The sequence below is a fragment of the Onychomys torridus genome, chromosome 21, assembly GCF_903995425.1.
Source record: "Onychomys torridus chromosome 21, mOncTor1.1, whole genome shotgun sequence".
NCBI classification, from domain to species: Eukaryota; Metazoa; Chordata; class Mammalia; order Rodentia; family Cricetidae; genus Onychomys; species Onychomys torridus.
The window spans coordinates 1,302,386-1,319,822 of record NC_050463.1 but is presented as its reverse complement, the minus strand read 5'-3'; the positions used below and the strand labels follow the sequence as shown (position 1 = coordinate 1,319,822).

The 17,437-nt window shown below is 63.9% G+C and overlaps 1 protein-coding gene across 4 annotated transcripts; it reads right to left on the bottom strand.

Moving 5' to 3' along the window:
• Nucleotides 1-7,128: 7,128 nt before the first annotated feature.
• Nucleotides 7,129-16,604, bottom strand: Midn (midnolin). Of its 4 annotated transcripts, none has more exons than XM_036170425.1 (9): nucleotides 16,310-16,604; nucleotides 14,395-15,018; nucleotides 13,326-13,413; nucleotides 13,107-13,169; nucleotides 11,194-11,322; nucleotides 10,789-11,103; nucleotides 10,429-10,567; nucleotides 9,667-9,939; nucleotides 7,129-8,722 (listed from the first exon to the last, which is right to left on the bottom strand). In XM_036170425.1, exons 2-9 carry the CDS (start codon nucleotides 14,628-14,630, stop codon nucleotides 8,445-8,447), a joined length of 1,521 nt encoding a protein of 506 aa, XP_036026318.1. In that variant the 5' UTR covers nucleotides 14,631-15,018; nucleotides 16,310-16,604; the 3' UTR covers nucleotides 7,129-8,444. The 4 variants fall into 4 exon arrangements, with proteins under 4 accessions (XP_036026318.1, XP_036026316.1, XP_036026320.1 ...); XM_036170423.1 differs by having other exon boundaries at nucleotides 10,429-10,570; nucleotides 16,310-16,602; XM_036170427.1 differs by lacking the exon at nucleotides 11,194-11,322 and having other exon boundaries at nucleotides 16,310-16,601.
• Nucleotides 16,605-17,437: the final 833 nt, after the last annotated feature.

The window sequence follows — 17,437 nt, the reverse complement described above, 5'->3', positions numbered from 1 at the left end:
GGGCATCCCTCGCGTCTTTGGTGTCCTTGTGTCTAAGGTGTGTCCCTTGCGCTTACCTGAGTCCACACGGCCAGGTAGCTCAGCGCGCCACCATGGCCCTTTGTTCCTTTCGGTGGGCTTTGAAGGGGGCTGGAGCTCGCTGGCCCTCACACACCACCCGCCTCTCCCTCCACCCACGCAGAGAGCCCCGGCCTCAAAGTGGTGCTCACTGCCTGGTGAGGACGGGAGAGGGCGCTGCAGCCTCGGCTGCAGCGTTCAGGACCGCCGTCCCGCCTCTTCCGTGGAGCCGCCAGCCACTCGGCCACCCTACGGCCACTAGACGTCGCCGTGGCGGACAGAGACCAGGACAGTGCGGCTTAGCCTCGCCGTGCCCAGGTGGCTTCCCTGCACCAGGGATCAGCTCGAGGTTCGCGCCTGCGTGTCAGGGCAGTGCGCTTGGCCCAGAAGTCACCCATCGGGCCCACCGTGTGTGCGCCCCCGTCTGGGATCCCAACTGTCTTTCATAAATCCGAGGGGATGCAGGGTGCCACCTGCACCCCTTGAAGGCGGGCCCACTCAATCCGTGGTCCGTGCCACTCAACTCCGCTGCTGGGCGTCGCTATGGTGACGATGAGGGGCACCGCGCCTCCCACTCCCCCATCGCCAGGTCCTCCCCCGACCCGGGCTAATGACCGGGCGGGAGGCGGTAATGAGCGTCTGGGTTGGGGCCGGGCGTGGCTCGGGATGAAAGGAGCGTGTGTGGGGGCACCCCGGGGCCGCGTAATTACCGCCCCCTTCTCGGCCGGGCGGGGGCCAGGGACACTGCACCTGGCCCCTGCCCGGCGGGGGTGCACAAGCGAGACCGTGATGTCAAAGCCTGATGCCCGCCCTCGGGGACCAGAGCCAGCTGGAGGACGCAGCCTGTGTGTGTGTGTGTGTGTGTATGTGTGTGTTGCCAGGTGTGGAGCACATGTGTGCACGTGGGCAGGAGACCTGTGAGGATTCGGAGAAACATCTGGCTCCTGTGGACGGGGAAGCGGGTTTGTCCCGTGTGTGTGGAGAGGACGTGGTCATCTTTGCACGGCTGACCTGTGTTCCCTAAGGACCAGGTGGGAGGACAGGGTGCCGCAAGGCCGAGCACCACCCGGATGTGGATGCTCAGGGCAGGGCTAGGTGTGCGTGACTGGGGCGGGTGCTAAGGTAGCCATCTATGCCTGGTGGCATGACTCATGTTCCAGGGGTGGGCACGAGAGCTGTGTCAGAGACACCCAGGCCTCCCAATTAGTGAAGCTAACGCCCAGAGGCAGCTGTGAGGTTAAGCCTGCCTTTTCCCGGGTGGGCTCTGATCCCTCAGGAGGCCCCAGGTGTCTGAGGTCTGGCCCCCTGCCACCGAGAAGGCCTGCATTCTGCTTCTGGAAGGGGTCTGCAGCCAGGGCCAACTAGGCCCAAGTTTCTGTGACTCATCCCTCCCCACAGCCCTGAGTCACACCCCAGGAATGGGAATATGAAAGCTTGGGAGGCCTGGCCCGAGGCTCTTGCCCAGACCTGGGCCTTCAACAGTGAAGGAACACCCCAGCCACCACACACATCCTATGACAGGCCATGTTATACACGTGCACACCCACATCCTCCGCTGCAGACCCGTCAGGCTCAGTCACAAACTCGACATGCCTTTAGCATCTGATAGATTGTCTGTATCCCAAGAGACCTAATGGGCTTCCCATCCCTGCTTGCCTGTCTCCAATAAACAGCTGGGACTGGGAAACAGTGCCCTGGCACTAAAGCCACAACAGGGCGGTGTGGAGCAAGAGCGTGTGGTGACAGGCACTTATCCACAAGGTCTATATCAGATGCCCAAAAAACACCAGTGACCCTGCGATGACGCCAGGGAAACCCTAGAAGCTAGGTGGCTCATCTGCCTAGGAAATGACCTATTTGGGTTCTAAAAGTGCAGGAGGGAGGGGAGGGTTGTAGGGATCTTCAGGAGCTGCTTAGCAAGGGCCTCCTCCACCCCCAACACCCCTCTGTCGACTCACAGTATGCCCAAGCACATACCTGGCTGTGGCATGGCCTCCCATGCAAGGGTAACACCAAACAGCCTCCCTGGAAACACGCACGCAGAGCAGCGTCTGCCTGGGGCTGGTGGCCTGCAGGACTTCCTCTGCAGTTAGCTGCATGGGGACAGTCACAGGTCAGGAAGCATCTATGAACCTTAGGGTGCCTGGAGGGTCTCCATGCAAGCAGATGGTCCTTGAACCTTGGAACACCTGTCCACCCAGCCAGAGGGTCAGCTGTAGCCCACGGGCCCAGCTGTCTGGGTAGGTGGCACCCCGGCGCCTCTCTGGCCTCATTGTTTCATCTGAGAACTGAGTGGGATCTGGGGAGGCTCCAGGGTCTGAAAGGGACTGGGTCAAGGGCAGCTGTGGAGTCTCCTCCATGTTGTCTTCTCTGGCAGTTAATTCTTCAGTTGTCACTGAACTGTCCCAGTTTGTGTTTCCAACATTCTGCAAACAACTTTGCTTTTTTGTTTGTTTGTTTGTTTGTTTTTTGAGACAGGGTTTCTCTGTGCAGCCCTGGCTGTCCTGGATCTCGCTCTGTAGACCAGGCTGGCCTTGAACTCAGAGAGCCACCTGCCTCTGCCTCCTGAGTGCTGGGATTAAAGGTGTACCACCACCACAGCCCGGCTCAACTTTGCTTTTTTGTTGGTCATTGTGAGACAGGGTCTCAGGAAGCCTAGGTTGTTCCTGGAGTCTCTATGTAGTGGAGAGTGACCTAGAAATCCTGATCCCCCTGCCTCTACCAGAGACAAGCTAACAAAGTCATTTTCTTAGGGCGCATCTGGGAACAGTGCCCTGACAAACACTCCTGTCTCCCACCAGGAAATGACCAGAGACAACCAGTCACAAGGCAGTGACAGGGAGGTCCCCTGCATCTCCTTGGCTGGCCTGTGGGTATGTCTGAGGGAGGATGTTGCCTTTCTTCCTGGATATCTTGAATACTAGTTGCTGGGCAAACATTCCCACTCGTGGGGCTGGAGAGAGATCTCAGTGGTTGCTCCTGCAGAGGACCTGGGTTCGATTCTCAACACCCACATGGTGACTCAATCATTTGTAACTGCAGTCCCAGAGGATCTGACAGAGTCCTCAAGTCTGCTTATGGCCACCAACCATGAACATGGTGCACACACATACACACGAAATAAGTCAGTTTTAAACAATAAACAAACGCCAACACAGATCTTCAGGCAAGCTAGGCCAGCAACACAGAGCCACGAACCCAGCCTGTTTCCTACTTTTCAAGTCTAGGGGGAGGGGTGGTCTCACCAAGTTGCCCAGGCTGGCCTTGAACTCAAAATCTCCCACCTCATTCTGCCCTGGGAAGCAGCTAAGACTAGTCTTATACCATTGGGACCTGCAGGGTTCGGGATGTGCAAGAAGTAGGTGTGGGGTCGGGATCAGGTTCATGGGGTGGGTGTCGTGCACCGCGAGCCTGGCGCAGTCGTCAGTGAATGCGCCTGGCCGGTGCAGCTGCATGGAGGCCTCCGGGCTGGTGGTGCTCGGCTTAAGTCTTGTAGGGCATGACAGCTGTCTGCGGCTGCCTGCCGGGGTGAGGGGTGACCTCCTTCTTCGACGGGGGCCGGCACCGCCCACATTCCAGCAGGGTTAGGGGCACCCTCCCCGGCTGGGTCCGGGCGGGTTCTGAGGGAGGACCTCTGACCCAGGGCAGAACCCACCTCCCTTTCCGTCCCCTGGACACCCAAAGCAGCAGCTGGCCCGGTGGCTGTGGGCGGGGGCGGAGGTTGGAATGTGGGGGGGCAGGGTGAAGGAGGGGGCGGAAGTGGGGGAGGGGAGGGGTGGGACAGACAGTGAGAGGACGAAAATAGAGGGGCCTGGAGAGAGACAGAAATAGAGAAAAGCTCGGAGGGCCTGAGCCAGGGAACCAGCCAGCCTTGCACCGGGGCGAGGGAGGCTTCGTCCTCCACCTGGCAGGCTGCGCGCGCGGCTCACCTGCCCCGCGTGACACCGGGGAGGACTAGGTGGCCGTGGGTGGCGCTGGAATCAGACTCCAGGCAGGGAAGAGCTCCGCGCCCAGCTGCCGCCAGCGTCGTCTCCTTCCCAAGGCCGGGAAGGAGGGTGGAGCTGTTTAGGGCCCCACGGGGGCGGTTGTGCCCTGCGGGCACCATCTCCGGCCTCCTCCACGGCTTCTGCTCCTCCCAGCTGCCCACGCACAGCCACCTCCAGACCTCTGACATCTCAGAGCTTGCTGCCAGGTCCCCAGATCCCGACTGGAAAGTCGCCACCCCTCCCCCCAGGCGACTCCAGCCTTTGGCCAGAAGCCATGACCCCTGGTGACCTCCTCCTGCCCGCACCCGGCTGCCTGGTCATAGAACTCGGCCCATTTGCGAGGTTACCCCCTTGGCGAGTTTGGCAAACCACACCATTCCTTGTCGCCAGGCCCTTGTCAGCCTAGGCCCGCCTGGGCAGGGGCTGTTGTGAAGCACCGACGGGCTTGGAGCGCCGTCACCCTGCCTCGGCCTGGGCGTGCTGTGCTGACAGGTGTGCACCGGCCACCTCTCCCCCACTCCTTGACGCAGATCACCAGCAAGGGCAGCAGATGACGACCTGGAATTCCTGCCCCGGGGATCCTTCTCGCCTCGTCCAAAGTGCCTGCGTGCATTTTAAAGTCTCCGTCCGCCCGACATCCTCCATCCCTGCATCAGCCCTCGAAGCTTCTTCCGGGTGATTGGGATTGTCGGGCAAACCTGTTCTCCTTTTCCTGCCTCCACCTCCCAAAGGGCGACTCTAACCAGGGTGCTGGGCAGGCGTCCCGCCCCCACCAGTTCAAGTCTAGACTTGGGTCCCCCATTCACAGCATGACCTGGCAGCTGCCCCGCAACACACAGTGTCCCTTTCCCTCTTCCAACACGTGGCAAACTCCTGTTTGTCCTGCAAAGCCCCCTCCTACAGGTCGCCTCCCCGCTGCGAGTCTTCCCAGAGGCTGGGAGTGCGAGGAAATGGGGCGAGGGCCAGTCAACCCGAAGGGGATGCAGCAGGAGATGTCGGTGTGTGTGCACAGCGGGGTCCACGTGCGACGCCCCGCAGGGACGCCCCCTCTTCCGTCCAGGCCCAGCCTCAGCCGTCAAGCCTCGGCTGCGCCTCCCGCCCCCAAGTTTGCAGACGCGCGGGGAGCCAGGCGGGGCCGCTGCGCCTCCGGGCTGGCGCACTCGGCTGCAGCCCCGCCTCCAAGGGGCGACCTCGCGCCATTGGTGCGTCCGGGAGACCGAAGGGCCGTTCCACCAATGAGACCGCCCCGGGGGCGGGCGGAGCCGGGGCCCAGGCGGGGGCGGACAGGGAGCCCTCCCCGCGCTGACGTCGGGAGGCTCTCGCGGCGCGTTGCCCTGGCAACCGCGTTTCCATCTCCGCGAGTTTCCGGGGGGCCGCCCCCTCCCATTCAGCTTTTTCCTCAATGGGGTGTTGTGGGGGGGGGCGGAAGGAAGCGAAGGGCCGACCCCGCCCCTCTGCGGCTGGGGCAGCCTTTGCCGTCTGAGCCTCGGTTTACCTCTCCTTCCCCGCCTCGCGCACGGGGCGGGGGCTGCGGAGGGCGAGCTCCCCCTCGGGGTCACGGCGACCGCCCCTGGGGTTGATGTTGGTGCTGGGATGACACCTGGGGTGACCTTAGAGTCCCCGACACGCATGCCCCGTCTCCAGGCCCGGACCCGCGCCCCCGGCACGCCCCCGGGACGCCCCCGGCTTGGGGACGTGGCTGGCGACGCCTCCCTTCCTGTCCCCCGCGGGGCACTGAGCGGCGGGGCAGCCGCCCGCCCCAGGCCTGACCCGCCGGGCCCGTCCTCCTCCCCACCCTCACCTTGGTCGTGTGGCCTCAGACGTCCCCAAACCTTTGAGCCCATGGACCATGAACTCCCCTGGGAGCAGGCTTGACATCCGCCTTCCTGGCGTGGGCGTGGGACGATTTGGGGTGACGGGCGGAGGGAGGGCAGACGGCCCTGTGGACACGTCCCGCGGAGACCCGGGGCCGGGGCTGGAGGAGGTGGACTCCAGCCCCCGCTCCTCGGTGCCCAGGCTGCGCCCGCGTCCTGTTTCCTGGGCTGTGCAGCGGGAGTTCTACTACAAGAGCTCCCTAAAAGGGCCGAGTGCTAACCGGCCCCGCCCAGCCCCGGCCCGCAGGGGGACCCCAGAGAAGCCCTTGGCGCAGTCTTGGGGCGCGCCGTGTCCGCTTGCGGGGGCGGGGAGAGGAAGAGGTGGGCGGCCCACCGTGGGAAGTGTCCGGGCATAACCAGATCGCGGTGCCCAGATGGGGCATGGCTGGAGCGTGGGTGCGTGACCTCAGGGGTGGCCGCCCAGGGGCAGGCCAGTCCCCCACTGTCGAGCAAGAGGACGGCCGTGGGACATAGGAAGCACTTCCCCGCTTCGGGGTTGGCGCAACCCCTCCCCCCGGGGACTGGGAAGGCCCGCCCGGACACTGACTCCCAAGTTCCCGTCTTCGGCCCACTTGACAGCCAGGAACTGAGGGCGAAAGCCTCGCCCAGGGCATGCCCCAGCCCCACGCCCAATGGCACTTCCGGCCCTGGGTAGCAGGAAGTGGCTGGGCCCTCCCTCCCTCCACCCCAGGCAGCTTCCTGCCAGCCCCAAGCCGAGGAAGGGACAGGGGAAACCATCTGTGGATAACAGGGCACTTCCCTCCCAGAACAAGGAGCCAGTGACGCCGGGGCTCACGTCTCAATTTCGTTTATTGGAAATTAGGTGCTCGCTTAAGGTTTCCCCCCTCCTCGAATTTCATTTCAATAAAAGGAGACTTGGGCGAGGTGGGACCCCCACAGCCGGGTTCTCTCCCCAAGGGTGGCTAATGCTATCTGGGGAAAGTCCATCAGCAGGAGGGAACTATGGGTGGGCTCCGACCTGAGGCACCCAACCTCAGCCCAGGGGACACATCACAGGCAGTTTAAAAAAAAAATCATAAAAAACCCAAAAAAACACACATTTAAATAGGTATCCAAGACAGCTTAAAAAAATGCACCCACTTACCCCCCCTCCCTTTTCTTTTTGGAAAAAAGATTGAAAAAAAAAAAAAAAAAAAACAACAAAAACCAAATTCTTGGCCTCTACCCTCAGGGATCAGCCCCTCCCCACCCACCCACCCCCAAAAAAACTTTAGAGCTACAGTCAACACTTGTTCACATCCCAAACCATTAAGGGTAAACACAGTGGGGGGGGGGGGCGGGGGCAGACGCCTGGGGTTCACAGACTAACAGAATTGACAGGTGGAGCCCAGACAAGTGACAGCTATTGGGGTGGGCACACACCCCATCAGCACAGAATTTAAAAATCTGGAGAAAAATCAAACCCACAAGGTTCACCTTGTGGAAGAGGCCCCCATTTGAGGGGAGGGCTGTCACCCATGCATCAACGAGGCCAATGTGGACCAGCAGCTAGCCCTCCCCAGGGCGGGCTTAATGCAGTCACAGCACGGCACCCCACTCCCCCACCCTGGTTTGCAGGTGAGGTTGCACCTCAAGTTGGGCTTGGGGAGAAGAGGTACAGGGGTGTCTCTCTGGGCCCCCTCCTACCAGCTACCCCAGCCCCCCGCCCCCCAGAGACTATCAACCACTACTGGCTCAGTCAGAAAAGTGAAATCTATAAATAGTCCCCAAGCTCCATCGGGAAGGAAGGTTAGGGAAATCAGTGGGTGTGTGGAGGGAGGGAGGGGTCCGGGTCTTGGCGTCCACAGAGGCCTGTCCTTTCCTGTGACCAACCCCCGGCCTCAGCATTCTCCGCCTAACTAGCTTTCTGTGGCAAGAGCAGGACCAGCCAGGCAGTGGCAAAGGCCTGTGTGTGTAGCACTTGAGAGGCTGAGGCAGGAGGAAGGCTGTGAGTTAAGTGGGCATTGTGGACAAAGGTATCCCCTGTGAGCCTAATCTATTAGCTTCTCAGGGTGGGAGGAGTGGGGGATCCAGCTGGCCTCCTGGAATGGAGGCCAAGTCTGCAGATGAGGGTGGGGGGTGGGGTGGTAGATACTCATCTGGGGTCCCCAGCCCTCATCTGTAAAGTGCTTCTTGGAGAATCTACATTTTGAGTTAAAAACCTGAATCGGGTTATGGAAGGGGGGTAGGGGAGAGCTAGGCAGAACGGAAGGGCTGGGGGTGGCTTCCTCCGTCTGGGCCATCTGGGAACAGACTGCTACATATTTGGAGCTGGAGAAGGTGGGAGGGAAGGGCCCTGGTGCAGAGGCCACCAGAACCGACCACAGTGAGGGAGGAGAGAGATGGGCATGTGGCCAGGGATGCAGGGAAGACAATCGGGGAAGAGCTAAAAAAGAATCAGAAAGGCTGGTGAGTGGCGATGGAGGTGACCTCCTGCCCCCCAGAGCTGGGCTGCTCGGCGTCCAGGCTGTGGTGCCCCACCCGCCCGTGTCTGGAGTGGGGATGGAGACCCAAGGGGCTGGATCCTTTAAGCCATCACGAACTCGGACTGGATGTCCGGGTTGACTTCAGGCTTCCAGACGGAGTCCTCGAAGTCCAGGCCCAGGCCTCCAGCCTCGCTGGGGCTACCTCCGCCCCCACTGCTGCTGCTGTCACTGCGGCCAGCTTTGCGGCTGGGGGTCCAGTGGTAGGGACCCCGGGCGTCACGCCGGGCCTTCCTTCGCAGGCGCTTCTGCTGCAGCAGCAGCTGGAGACGTTCCACTTTGCAGCGTGTGGCGCGGTTCTCTGTCTGTCGCAAACGGTCTCCTGCAAAAGCAGATGGGCACCCGTGAGTCTCGAGCCCCCACTGCGGAGGCTGGAGCCCTGATCACGGTCAGCTAGGATCTTGAGAGGCACAAGGAAGCCCAGTCTGACTCCTCTACAGTTACGGGAACATGCTGGGGCGGGGAGGCAGGGCTGTACGCTGAGTAAGTACTGCACAGGGGTTTGGCCGATGAAAAGGGCAGAGACACAGTCAGTCACTAAGAAATGCAGGAAGTAAGCTGGGCTTGGTGTCTCATGCCTTTAATTTCAGCATTGCAGAGGCAGGAGGATCGAGATTAGCCTGGTCTACACATGCTAAGTTCCAGGACAGCCAGGGCTACATGGTAGACCCTGTCTCAAAAAAAAAAAAAAAAAAAAAAGAAAAAAAAAAAAAAAGAAAAAAAGGAAAAGAAAAAACTCCACAAAAAACAAAAACAAAACAAAACACAGGCATTTGACCAATGAATGGTTGGGCACACCGGTGACCTTGCTAAAGAAATACAAAAACCAAAAACAAAAGAAAAGAACCCCAAAAAAACCCGAAAGAGCCTGTTTTCAGAACCACAAGTGGTAAAAAGCTTGTGCCTCAGTTTCCCACTTTTGTGAACATGGCTGTGGAAGCAGGTGATCTAGGTAAGGCAGTGGTCTCCATCATCCCACAGCCTGGGTGGGGGTGGGCACATCTGGCTGCATCTGGAGGGCTAGGACTGATTCAGCCATTCATGAAGGCGCCAAAGGCCATCTGGAGTCTAGGGAGGGCAAAGGAAGTGGAACTGCAGCCCCCCTGGAGCTCACAAGGGCACTCTGTGAAGTTACAGTCCTCCTTTTCTCCCAGCTGGGGGGCAGGTCTGGGGGGACAGCAGCTGCCAGCTCCGGGGGGTCCCCTCACCCACGGGCACAGAGGCAGCCTTGAGAAACTGCGGATGGGTGGTGACACACTCACTCACCAGGGGGCTTGCACACTCGGATCTGGCTCTGGCCCTGGAGCAGGGAGGTGGGGGAGGTGGCTGCCAGCTTCTCACAGGAGGTAGTTTTGGGGGTGAGGTCGGGGGCTGGTGAGGCAGGTGAGCACTGGGCGTGGCAGCGGAGCTGGGTCAGCGAGGGTGGCATGCCCTGGTAATGCCGCGTGGCACTTAGGAGGTCATTGAGTATCTGCAGAATGGTGCCAATGTCCCGCCGCGGCCGCCCACTACTGTCCTGGCAGTTGGGGTGCAGTGTGCCTGCAAGTGGAAAGGATCGTGAGCCCCAAGGTAATCCACGTGGCTGTAGTGCGGCAGTGAGAGAAGGCAGAGGGCAGTTTGCAGACTGGGTATTCTGCAGTGCCCAGGCCTGGGGGCGTACCATCGGTGACCCCAGATACGCCGAAGGCTGAGGCCTTAACTCTAAGCCAGCCTGGGGGAACTCAGGAAGACCCCATTGCGAAATAAAAAAGCAGAGTAGGCTTGGGCGTGCCTCAGGGTAGAGCCTCTGCGAGAATATGTGTGTGTGTGTGTGTGTGTGTGTGTGTGTGTGTGTGTGTGTCACTCAGCAGCAGAGTGTCCTGGGTGCTATCCCCAATGTCACAGTAAGCACACGTTAACTACAGATGACATGGCCTCTGTGTCTGTGGTCACACAGGTGCACGGCCCAGATTCCCGGGGAAGACATGTCATAAGCACAGCCAGGGCATGAGACCTCAAGATCACTCATGAGAGAGAGGCGACACCTACCAGAGAAGGTCCCTGAGAAGACCCCGGGAGCGTGATTCACGAAGCTCTCGATGACGGCACCGGGTTTGCGGGAGCGAGGGGTGGGGCTGCTGCCTGGGGTTGACGTGGCATTGCTGCTAGCTGGTGGGGAACAGTCCATCTGCTGTTGGGAGATGGGCAAAAGGTACGGTTGTGATGGGTCCATTCCTCAGCCTGGGTTTCCATAACCTCCAGGGCAGCATCAGGGTCCACCCATCAGTCCGGTGTTTCAGATGTAATGCACCGGGGCTCAGGGTCAGGGAAGAGCATCTGATACAAAGCCTACACCTGGAGCCCTTGAAACCCTCCCCGGGGCCCCAAGATAAGCATTTCCATCCTCACCTCGGGACAGGTTGTGGAGGCGGCATGGGATCTGAAGGAACCAGCGGTGACAGGTGAGGGAGACACGGGCGAAGGGCTGCTGGACACTGGGGGAACGCGGGCGGCACTGGACACCGGCCTACAGGGTGAGGACACTGGGGTAGTTACACTGGCATCTCCCTGGGCGGCGGCGGCGGCGGCTGCGGCCGCGGCAAGCACATGGCGGTGCTGGAGCGGGGCATGTTGGGCGGCCAGTTGCAACTGTACAAACATCATGTGATCCCCAACTCGCAGGGCCAGAGTCAGAGGTGAGCGGCCTGATAAGAAGTCACTGACCTAGAGAGAGAAGAAGACTCATCAGGTGAGGGGTTCTCACCCCTGATGCCCCCAGCCCAACCCAGCCCAGCTCTCCCCGCAGTGTGTGACCTGGGGCCTCTCGCCGCCCCTCTCTGGGCTCTGGGGTCCCTGTCGGTGCCACGGACGCTTAAATAAAATCAATCTGTATTTCCGGAAGCCTCCTCCGGCAGCCCGGCCTGGCCCGGGTGTCGCTGGGGGCTGTGGGGGGGACAGAGGTGGGTCAGATTGGGGCCTCTGGCTCTGGGTCCTTTAAAGGGGAAACTGAGACCAGATAGGGCGGGGCCCAGTGGATGGTCACTGCCCTCCCTCTCCCTCTCCCCAGACCCCAGGCTCTGCCTGCCTATGAATCCAGCAGAAGAGAATCCTTGTCAAGCTCCCTCTCACAGCTGAGCCTCCCAAGAGGCAGGCTGAATCCTGAAGGAACTCCTCAGGGTTAGCCTTTGCTTTCCCAAGATAAATATTTATATGTCCTGGGCTGTGAGAAGGGGGGTGGGGAGCCTGGAGGCCGGTCCCCGAGGGCCTCCATGTGCCCTGGTAAGCATGAACTCTCTGACCTGCCAGCGCTCCCCTCCCCCAGCACTCTGTGGGGGCTGGCTCCTGGGCCTACCTGACCCCTGGTTGCACTGGGCACCTTCTCCCCCACCTCTGGGGCCCAGGCCATCAGCCTGGTTCTCCCAGAGGCCAGGGTGTGTGTGGGGGGAGGCTTCTGAGAAGTGACATACTGTGACTCATACCAGAACCACCTCGCACAGCTCCCTCCCCGGCTCTGCTGGCAGAGGGCTGGAGGAACCTTCTCCGCTTGCTTGGGGCCCACGGGGAGGGGATGAAGGGGCGGGTAGGCAGGAAAGCAGCCCCCACCCCGGCTCCCTCCTCCCTAACTCCTTACACCCTCCATAGGTAAGGGCCTGAAGTGGCTTCCTGGGCGGCTGGGATCACCCCTTCCTCCCGTGGGGAGGGCAAATGGGAGGCCAGGAGAGAAATCCACTCCAGTGACCTCAGGGCTCCACCCAGCACCCACTTCTAACTCCCTCCAGCCGGGCACACCCCCACAGGCCCGGCTGCTCAGACTCAGCCCCCACCTCTGGCTCCCGGGAACTCCTTGTTCTCCCAGAGGCAGGACCACCCAGCTCTGGAGCCCTTGTGCCCTCACCCCAGGAGGCAGGATGCTACATGTTTGTAACCTACAGAGGAGGGCCCTGGATGGGCAGGTCTCCTGTATCCTGGTCCAGGCAGGGGAGGTGCAGGGGTCCCGGGGACAAGCTACAGACAGACTCCTGTGTAGCTATACTAGAGCTAGGGGCTGTGTGTGTGTGGGGGGGGAGAAAGGGCCCTGTTGTGGCCAGGAGAGGAGGAGAAGAAAGCCTCATCAAAACCGGGAACCCTCCTCAGAGCCAGGCCCAGCCTCCGCCTGGCTGCTTACTAAATATTTTCTTAACATCCTGTCTAGGCCTCCCGGGCCAGGGCTGGGTGCCCCTGCCTGCCCCTCCCCCTGTTGGGGCAGAGAACAAAGGACAGAGATGGGGGAGGGGGAGATGGTATGACCCCCCCACCCCCTGCATCCGCAGTGTTCAGTTTCGAACCCCCGCTTCCTCGAAGGCACAAACGAGTTTTGTTTTTTGGGGGGTCCTCTACAGTGGCAGTGTGCTGGGCTATGGAGGGCACAAGTCTCAGCGAGCTCAGGCCAAGGTCACCCAGCCCGGGCCGGTCGGGAGATCGGCCCTTCCCCCCACCCCATGGCAGCCACCGTGGGAGAGAAAACTTCTCAAGGTCAGGTGGTCAGGTGCTGGGGGAGGCAGGGAGGAAGAGGAAGCGGGGTGACCAGGCCAAGCTGGCACCAAGGCGGGGCCTTCATCCCCTCCCCCACAGGCCACCAGGGAAGCACAATCGGAGACTCTCCAAGGGTGTCCCGAGAGTGGCCCGGTCCCTAGGCGTGGCCACCGCCTGCAGCCCCCTGGGTTAGGGGGAGGGTCGTGGGTGCTTACCTGAGTCTCGGTCAAACTTTCCAGAGCTTGCATAACAGACTGCTCCGGCCTCGAGGCCTGGGACTACAAAGAGAAACGGGAGAGTGCCTTCAGCGTGGGCTCAGCGCAGGGGGCCCGTGGTGGGGTGGGCGGGCGAGCGCAGGGGGCAGGACGGTGCTTTCATGGAGTGAGGTGGCCGGGAGATGGGCGCCTGCGGGGTACGCGTCCCTCAGCATTTACCATGAGGCCGGCTTCCACCGTGGGCACGAGCGTCAACTTGCTCCCATCCCCCACGCCGAATTCCTGCAGTTTCCCCGAACTGAGCCGGCTGGGGGTAGGAAGGAAGAGGGTGAGACGGGAGACGACACAAGAGACGCGGAAGCGGAGGCCGGGGAGGAGGGCTGCGCGCGCGCGGGGGGGCTCGCACCCGTCCCTCCCCAGGCCCGGGGGCCGTGGGGGGCCTGCGGGACCCCTCACAGCGGGGGAGAGCGCTTCCCGGCCCGCAGGGGACCGGCCACTCGCCCATCACCTGAGCCCCCGTGGGCTCCGTGCCACCCTCCCCCGCGCCCCCCTCCGGGCCAGCTCCTGCCCACAACTGCCCGATTCCTGCCCGAGCTCGTCTCTGTGGGCGCCGCGGGGCTCGGGCCCTCTCAGGAAGAGGCCTCGGGGGCTCCGCCGACCCGGGCTCCCCTCCTCCCTCCCCGGCGCAGGCCGCCGCTCAAACAAAGGAGACCCTCCCCCCGCCCCTCCCCCACGGGCCCCTCCGCTGGGGACGGACACTGCGTGTCCCCAGAGGCCCGCGAGGGGGTGAGGAGGGGAGGGGGGACCCCCCGGCCCGGGGGCGATTTAAAGGCCGGGCTGGGGGGAGGTGTGGGGAGCGAGAACAAAGGGGGGCAGAGAGACCTAAGTGATGGGGAGACAGCCAGACGCCGAGGGGGCCGCCGAGCAGACGCGGAAGCGGCGAGACCGCGGGCGCAGGAGGGGGCGGCCGCGCTCCCCCCCCGGCGCGCAGGCTGGACCCTCCCCGCGCCACCCCGGGGGCCCGCGCCTGCCGGGCCACCCCCGTAGTTCCCGGGCATCCCGGGGCCCCGCAGGGCGCTCCTGCCTTTGTGCAGACCCTGGCGGGGGAGGGGGCCGGGCAAGCCGGGCCGAGCAGAGGGCGCCCGAGAGCGCGCGGCGCGCCCCCGCCCCCCGCCTGGCTGCCCCTCGCTTCCCCGCGCGGCGCGCTCTTTGTTCCCGCCCGGGGCCCGGGCCCGAGGGGGCGGCCTGGTGCCAGGGGGCGCGCGGGCGGGGGCGGCGCGCTACCTACGTGTCTTTGTGAAGCAGGGCCAGGCGCTCCTTGGGTACTTTGAGGCGCTGGGACAGCCTTTTGCGCAGCCCTTCCACGGTCTCGTCGTGGGGCACCGACAGGTCGTAGCGAGTCCCCGTGGTGCTGTGGATCGCCAGGGTCATGGGTGCGGCCGACTCCGCGGCCGTGCTCAGCTCGCAGGCGCCGCCGGGGGCCCCGCGCCGGCAGCTCCGGGCGCCGCCGGGCTGCGGCTCCATCCCCGGCGCGCGCAGGAGGCCTGGGGTCCGCGGGTCGCCTCCAATCCTCGCCGGGACTCCCCCGCCGACACGAGGTCCTCCTCCGCTCCGCGGGCGCTCAGGGACAGGAGCGGCGCGCGCGCCCCGTGGGGAAGGTCCCCGCGCGAGCAGGAATCCGAGTGGTGCTCCGGGGTCGCGTGGGATCCCTGGGTTGCGCCCCGGGGTGGGGTCTGCGACCCGGTTCCTTCAAGGGCGGAGGCCGGCCGGCCGGCGGCCTGGGCACGGCGCAGGGAGGGTCCTACGGAAGGGCCGAGCTACCCCGGTCCGCACGGTGCCTGGATTCCTCCCGGGTCGTGCTACCCCGCGCGTCTCTCCCCTTAGCAACAGCCGCCGCCGCCGCTCGCAAGATCTGGGGGTGAAAGTAGGAAGAAAAAAAGTTATCATGTATCAACGTTCCGGGGGGCGGGGCCACCGCCCCCTCCCATTCACTACTTACTCCGCCGGCCTGGCGGCGGCCAATAGGCACACACAGGCCGCCCAGTCCGTCGCCGCCGCGGACCAATGGGAGTCGCCGCAGGGCTACCCCACGTGGCAGCGAGACCCTCCCCTTTGCCCCGCCCCGTCCCTGCCGCGTCCAATGGGGACGCGTAGGGGGCTGGGCTGCTGCGGCTCCGGACCCGCCCCCGCGCCCCCCACCCGCGCCCGGAGCCATTCATAAGGCCCAGAGATCCCAACAAAGGGCGGGCGGGCGGGCCGGGAGGGGCGGGCGGCCCGGGCAATCGGCACCTTCCCCCCACTGCCCTCCGCGCGAGCACGGCCCCTCCCTGCTCCAGGGGGAGCGCCGGGGAGGAGGCGAGGGCCGGCCATTGTTCCCGACTCGGGGAGGAACAGGAAACCGTGGGGCCTCCCCGCGGGGTCTGTCCGGGAAGCAGCTGCCTGCGGAAGCTGCCGCCCGAGCCCTGGGCCTCGTGGCCAAGGGTCGCGGGCCGGACTCCGAAGGCCGGGCCGGCCCTCCGCCCCCGTGGGTGGGTGGGTGGGTGGGTGCCAGGGTACGCAGAGGCTGGGCGGGCCCCGAGCCTGGGCGGGGGCCTGCAGCTCGGTGACGTGGCTCCGACCAGACCCGTCCCTGCTGAGCCGTGCCACTGCGCGTCCCGGCCTAACCCGTCCCCCCCCCCCGCCCCGGGTCGGCCCGTTCCCGAGGTGCGCCCGCCCTAGCCGTGACGTGACGCGGCGTCCCCGGCTGCGCCCGCGCGCGCCCCGCTCCGGGCAGCGGTGAGTCAGCAGCCCCGGCGCGCCCTCTGCAGTCCCCGCCCGGGAGCGCTGCCCGAGCCCCGGGGGAGGGGTGCCGGGCGTCCTGGCTGGGGAGAGGGCGCCGAGACTGGGGGGCCTGCGGGTGGGGAGGCCCCGTGGGGAATCTCGAGGTTGAGCATGCGGGGAAGACTTAGGAGCGCACACACAGGGAAACTGAGTCTGCATCTGCAACTAGCTCAAGGTCACTGGTTGGAAAGGGAGTGGGGGGCGTGGGCTGCGGTCCCGCCGGGGCGGTGCCCACTGCGCGCTCCCTCCCACCCCAGCTGCGGGGCTCCCTGTCCCAAGGCGCCCTCCGTGTCGACGGTTCACAGAACAGAGTGGGGCAGCCCTGAGGAGTCCACGGCGGGTGCAGCCCCCTCGGCGCCTCGTGCGGCCCCGCCCCTACTCACCGAGCCGCAGGTCCGGGGTCACCACTGCTCCAGATGACCTGCGTGCAGGTCGTGCTAAGAGGTGGCCGTGCCGGTCTGGGGACAGGCGGGCGGCCCCTGAGCCTTTATCCGCGCCGCCTTCCCTGGGGTGGAGTTTGGGCGGGCAAGGGGCGGGGGGGGGGCGGGCGATCGTGACGCATCTGCCCCCCCTGACTGCTGGCCTGGGGCTGGGACACCGGGCCCTAGAGCTTCACAGCACCCACAGGGCAGCTTCGCCGGTGCTACCGGCCGGGAGAGCTCCTGGCTTCGCAAGAACTCGGTACACCTCCCATTAGCATGGGGGGGGGGTGCTGGTCAGCTTCCCTGCCCCGCCCCCTTTCCTGCTGGCCTGGTGCTTCCGCCTGGGGGCGCCCGCATGGGTTAGGGGGGCGGGACGGGAAGGGGTTCCTGAGTCAGCAGCCTGGGTCCAGGAAAACAGGGCAGTGTCACCTGCCAGGCAGTGGGGTGTCCTGGACAGCTGCCTGATGGCCTGTCCTCCGCATCCTTTCACGGTGACCTCAGAGGCCATTTCTGTGACGATTCAACCACCCCTGGCTTGCCTGGGCCAGTCACCTGCCTGACCTCTATGAGTAGCCCAGTCCCTGACGCACCCTGGGCTGTGGCATGGAGCACGCATGTGGAGGTCAGGGTTTAACCTGTGGAAGTTGGTCCCCCCCCCCCCCAGTCCCCGGAGCCAGCTCAGCTCTTAGGCCTTGGCGGCATGTGCCAGGGTATCCAGATGCCAAAGGAAGAGCCCACAGGGCTCTGCACCCCATCACCTCAGGAATGCACGAGGACACTGGCCCCGGCCTTTGGAGTGGACATTCACGCACCCTGTGGACCAGGAGTGGCCTGGGCAGGGGGCTTCCTGGGGGTGATTTTGAGCGGGGCTGGCCCCTACTCTCCACCTCCTGTCCGAGTATCAGTCCTTTGCCCTTATCTGGCCTGAGCACTTCCACCACCCTGCCCCTGGGCGCCCCTCCCAGGCCAGTTCCTTCCTTGGACTCCTTCCTGCTCCTCCATCATTGCGGACAGGCATGCTGGGCCCCAAGCAGGGCCCCAAGCAGGGAGGCATGCCCCAACACTCCCAGTCCCCAGGGTCACTCACAG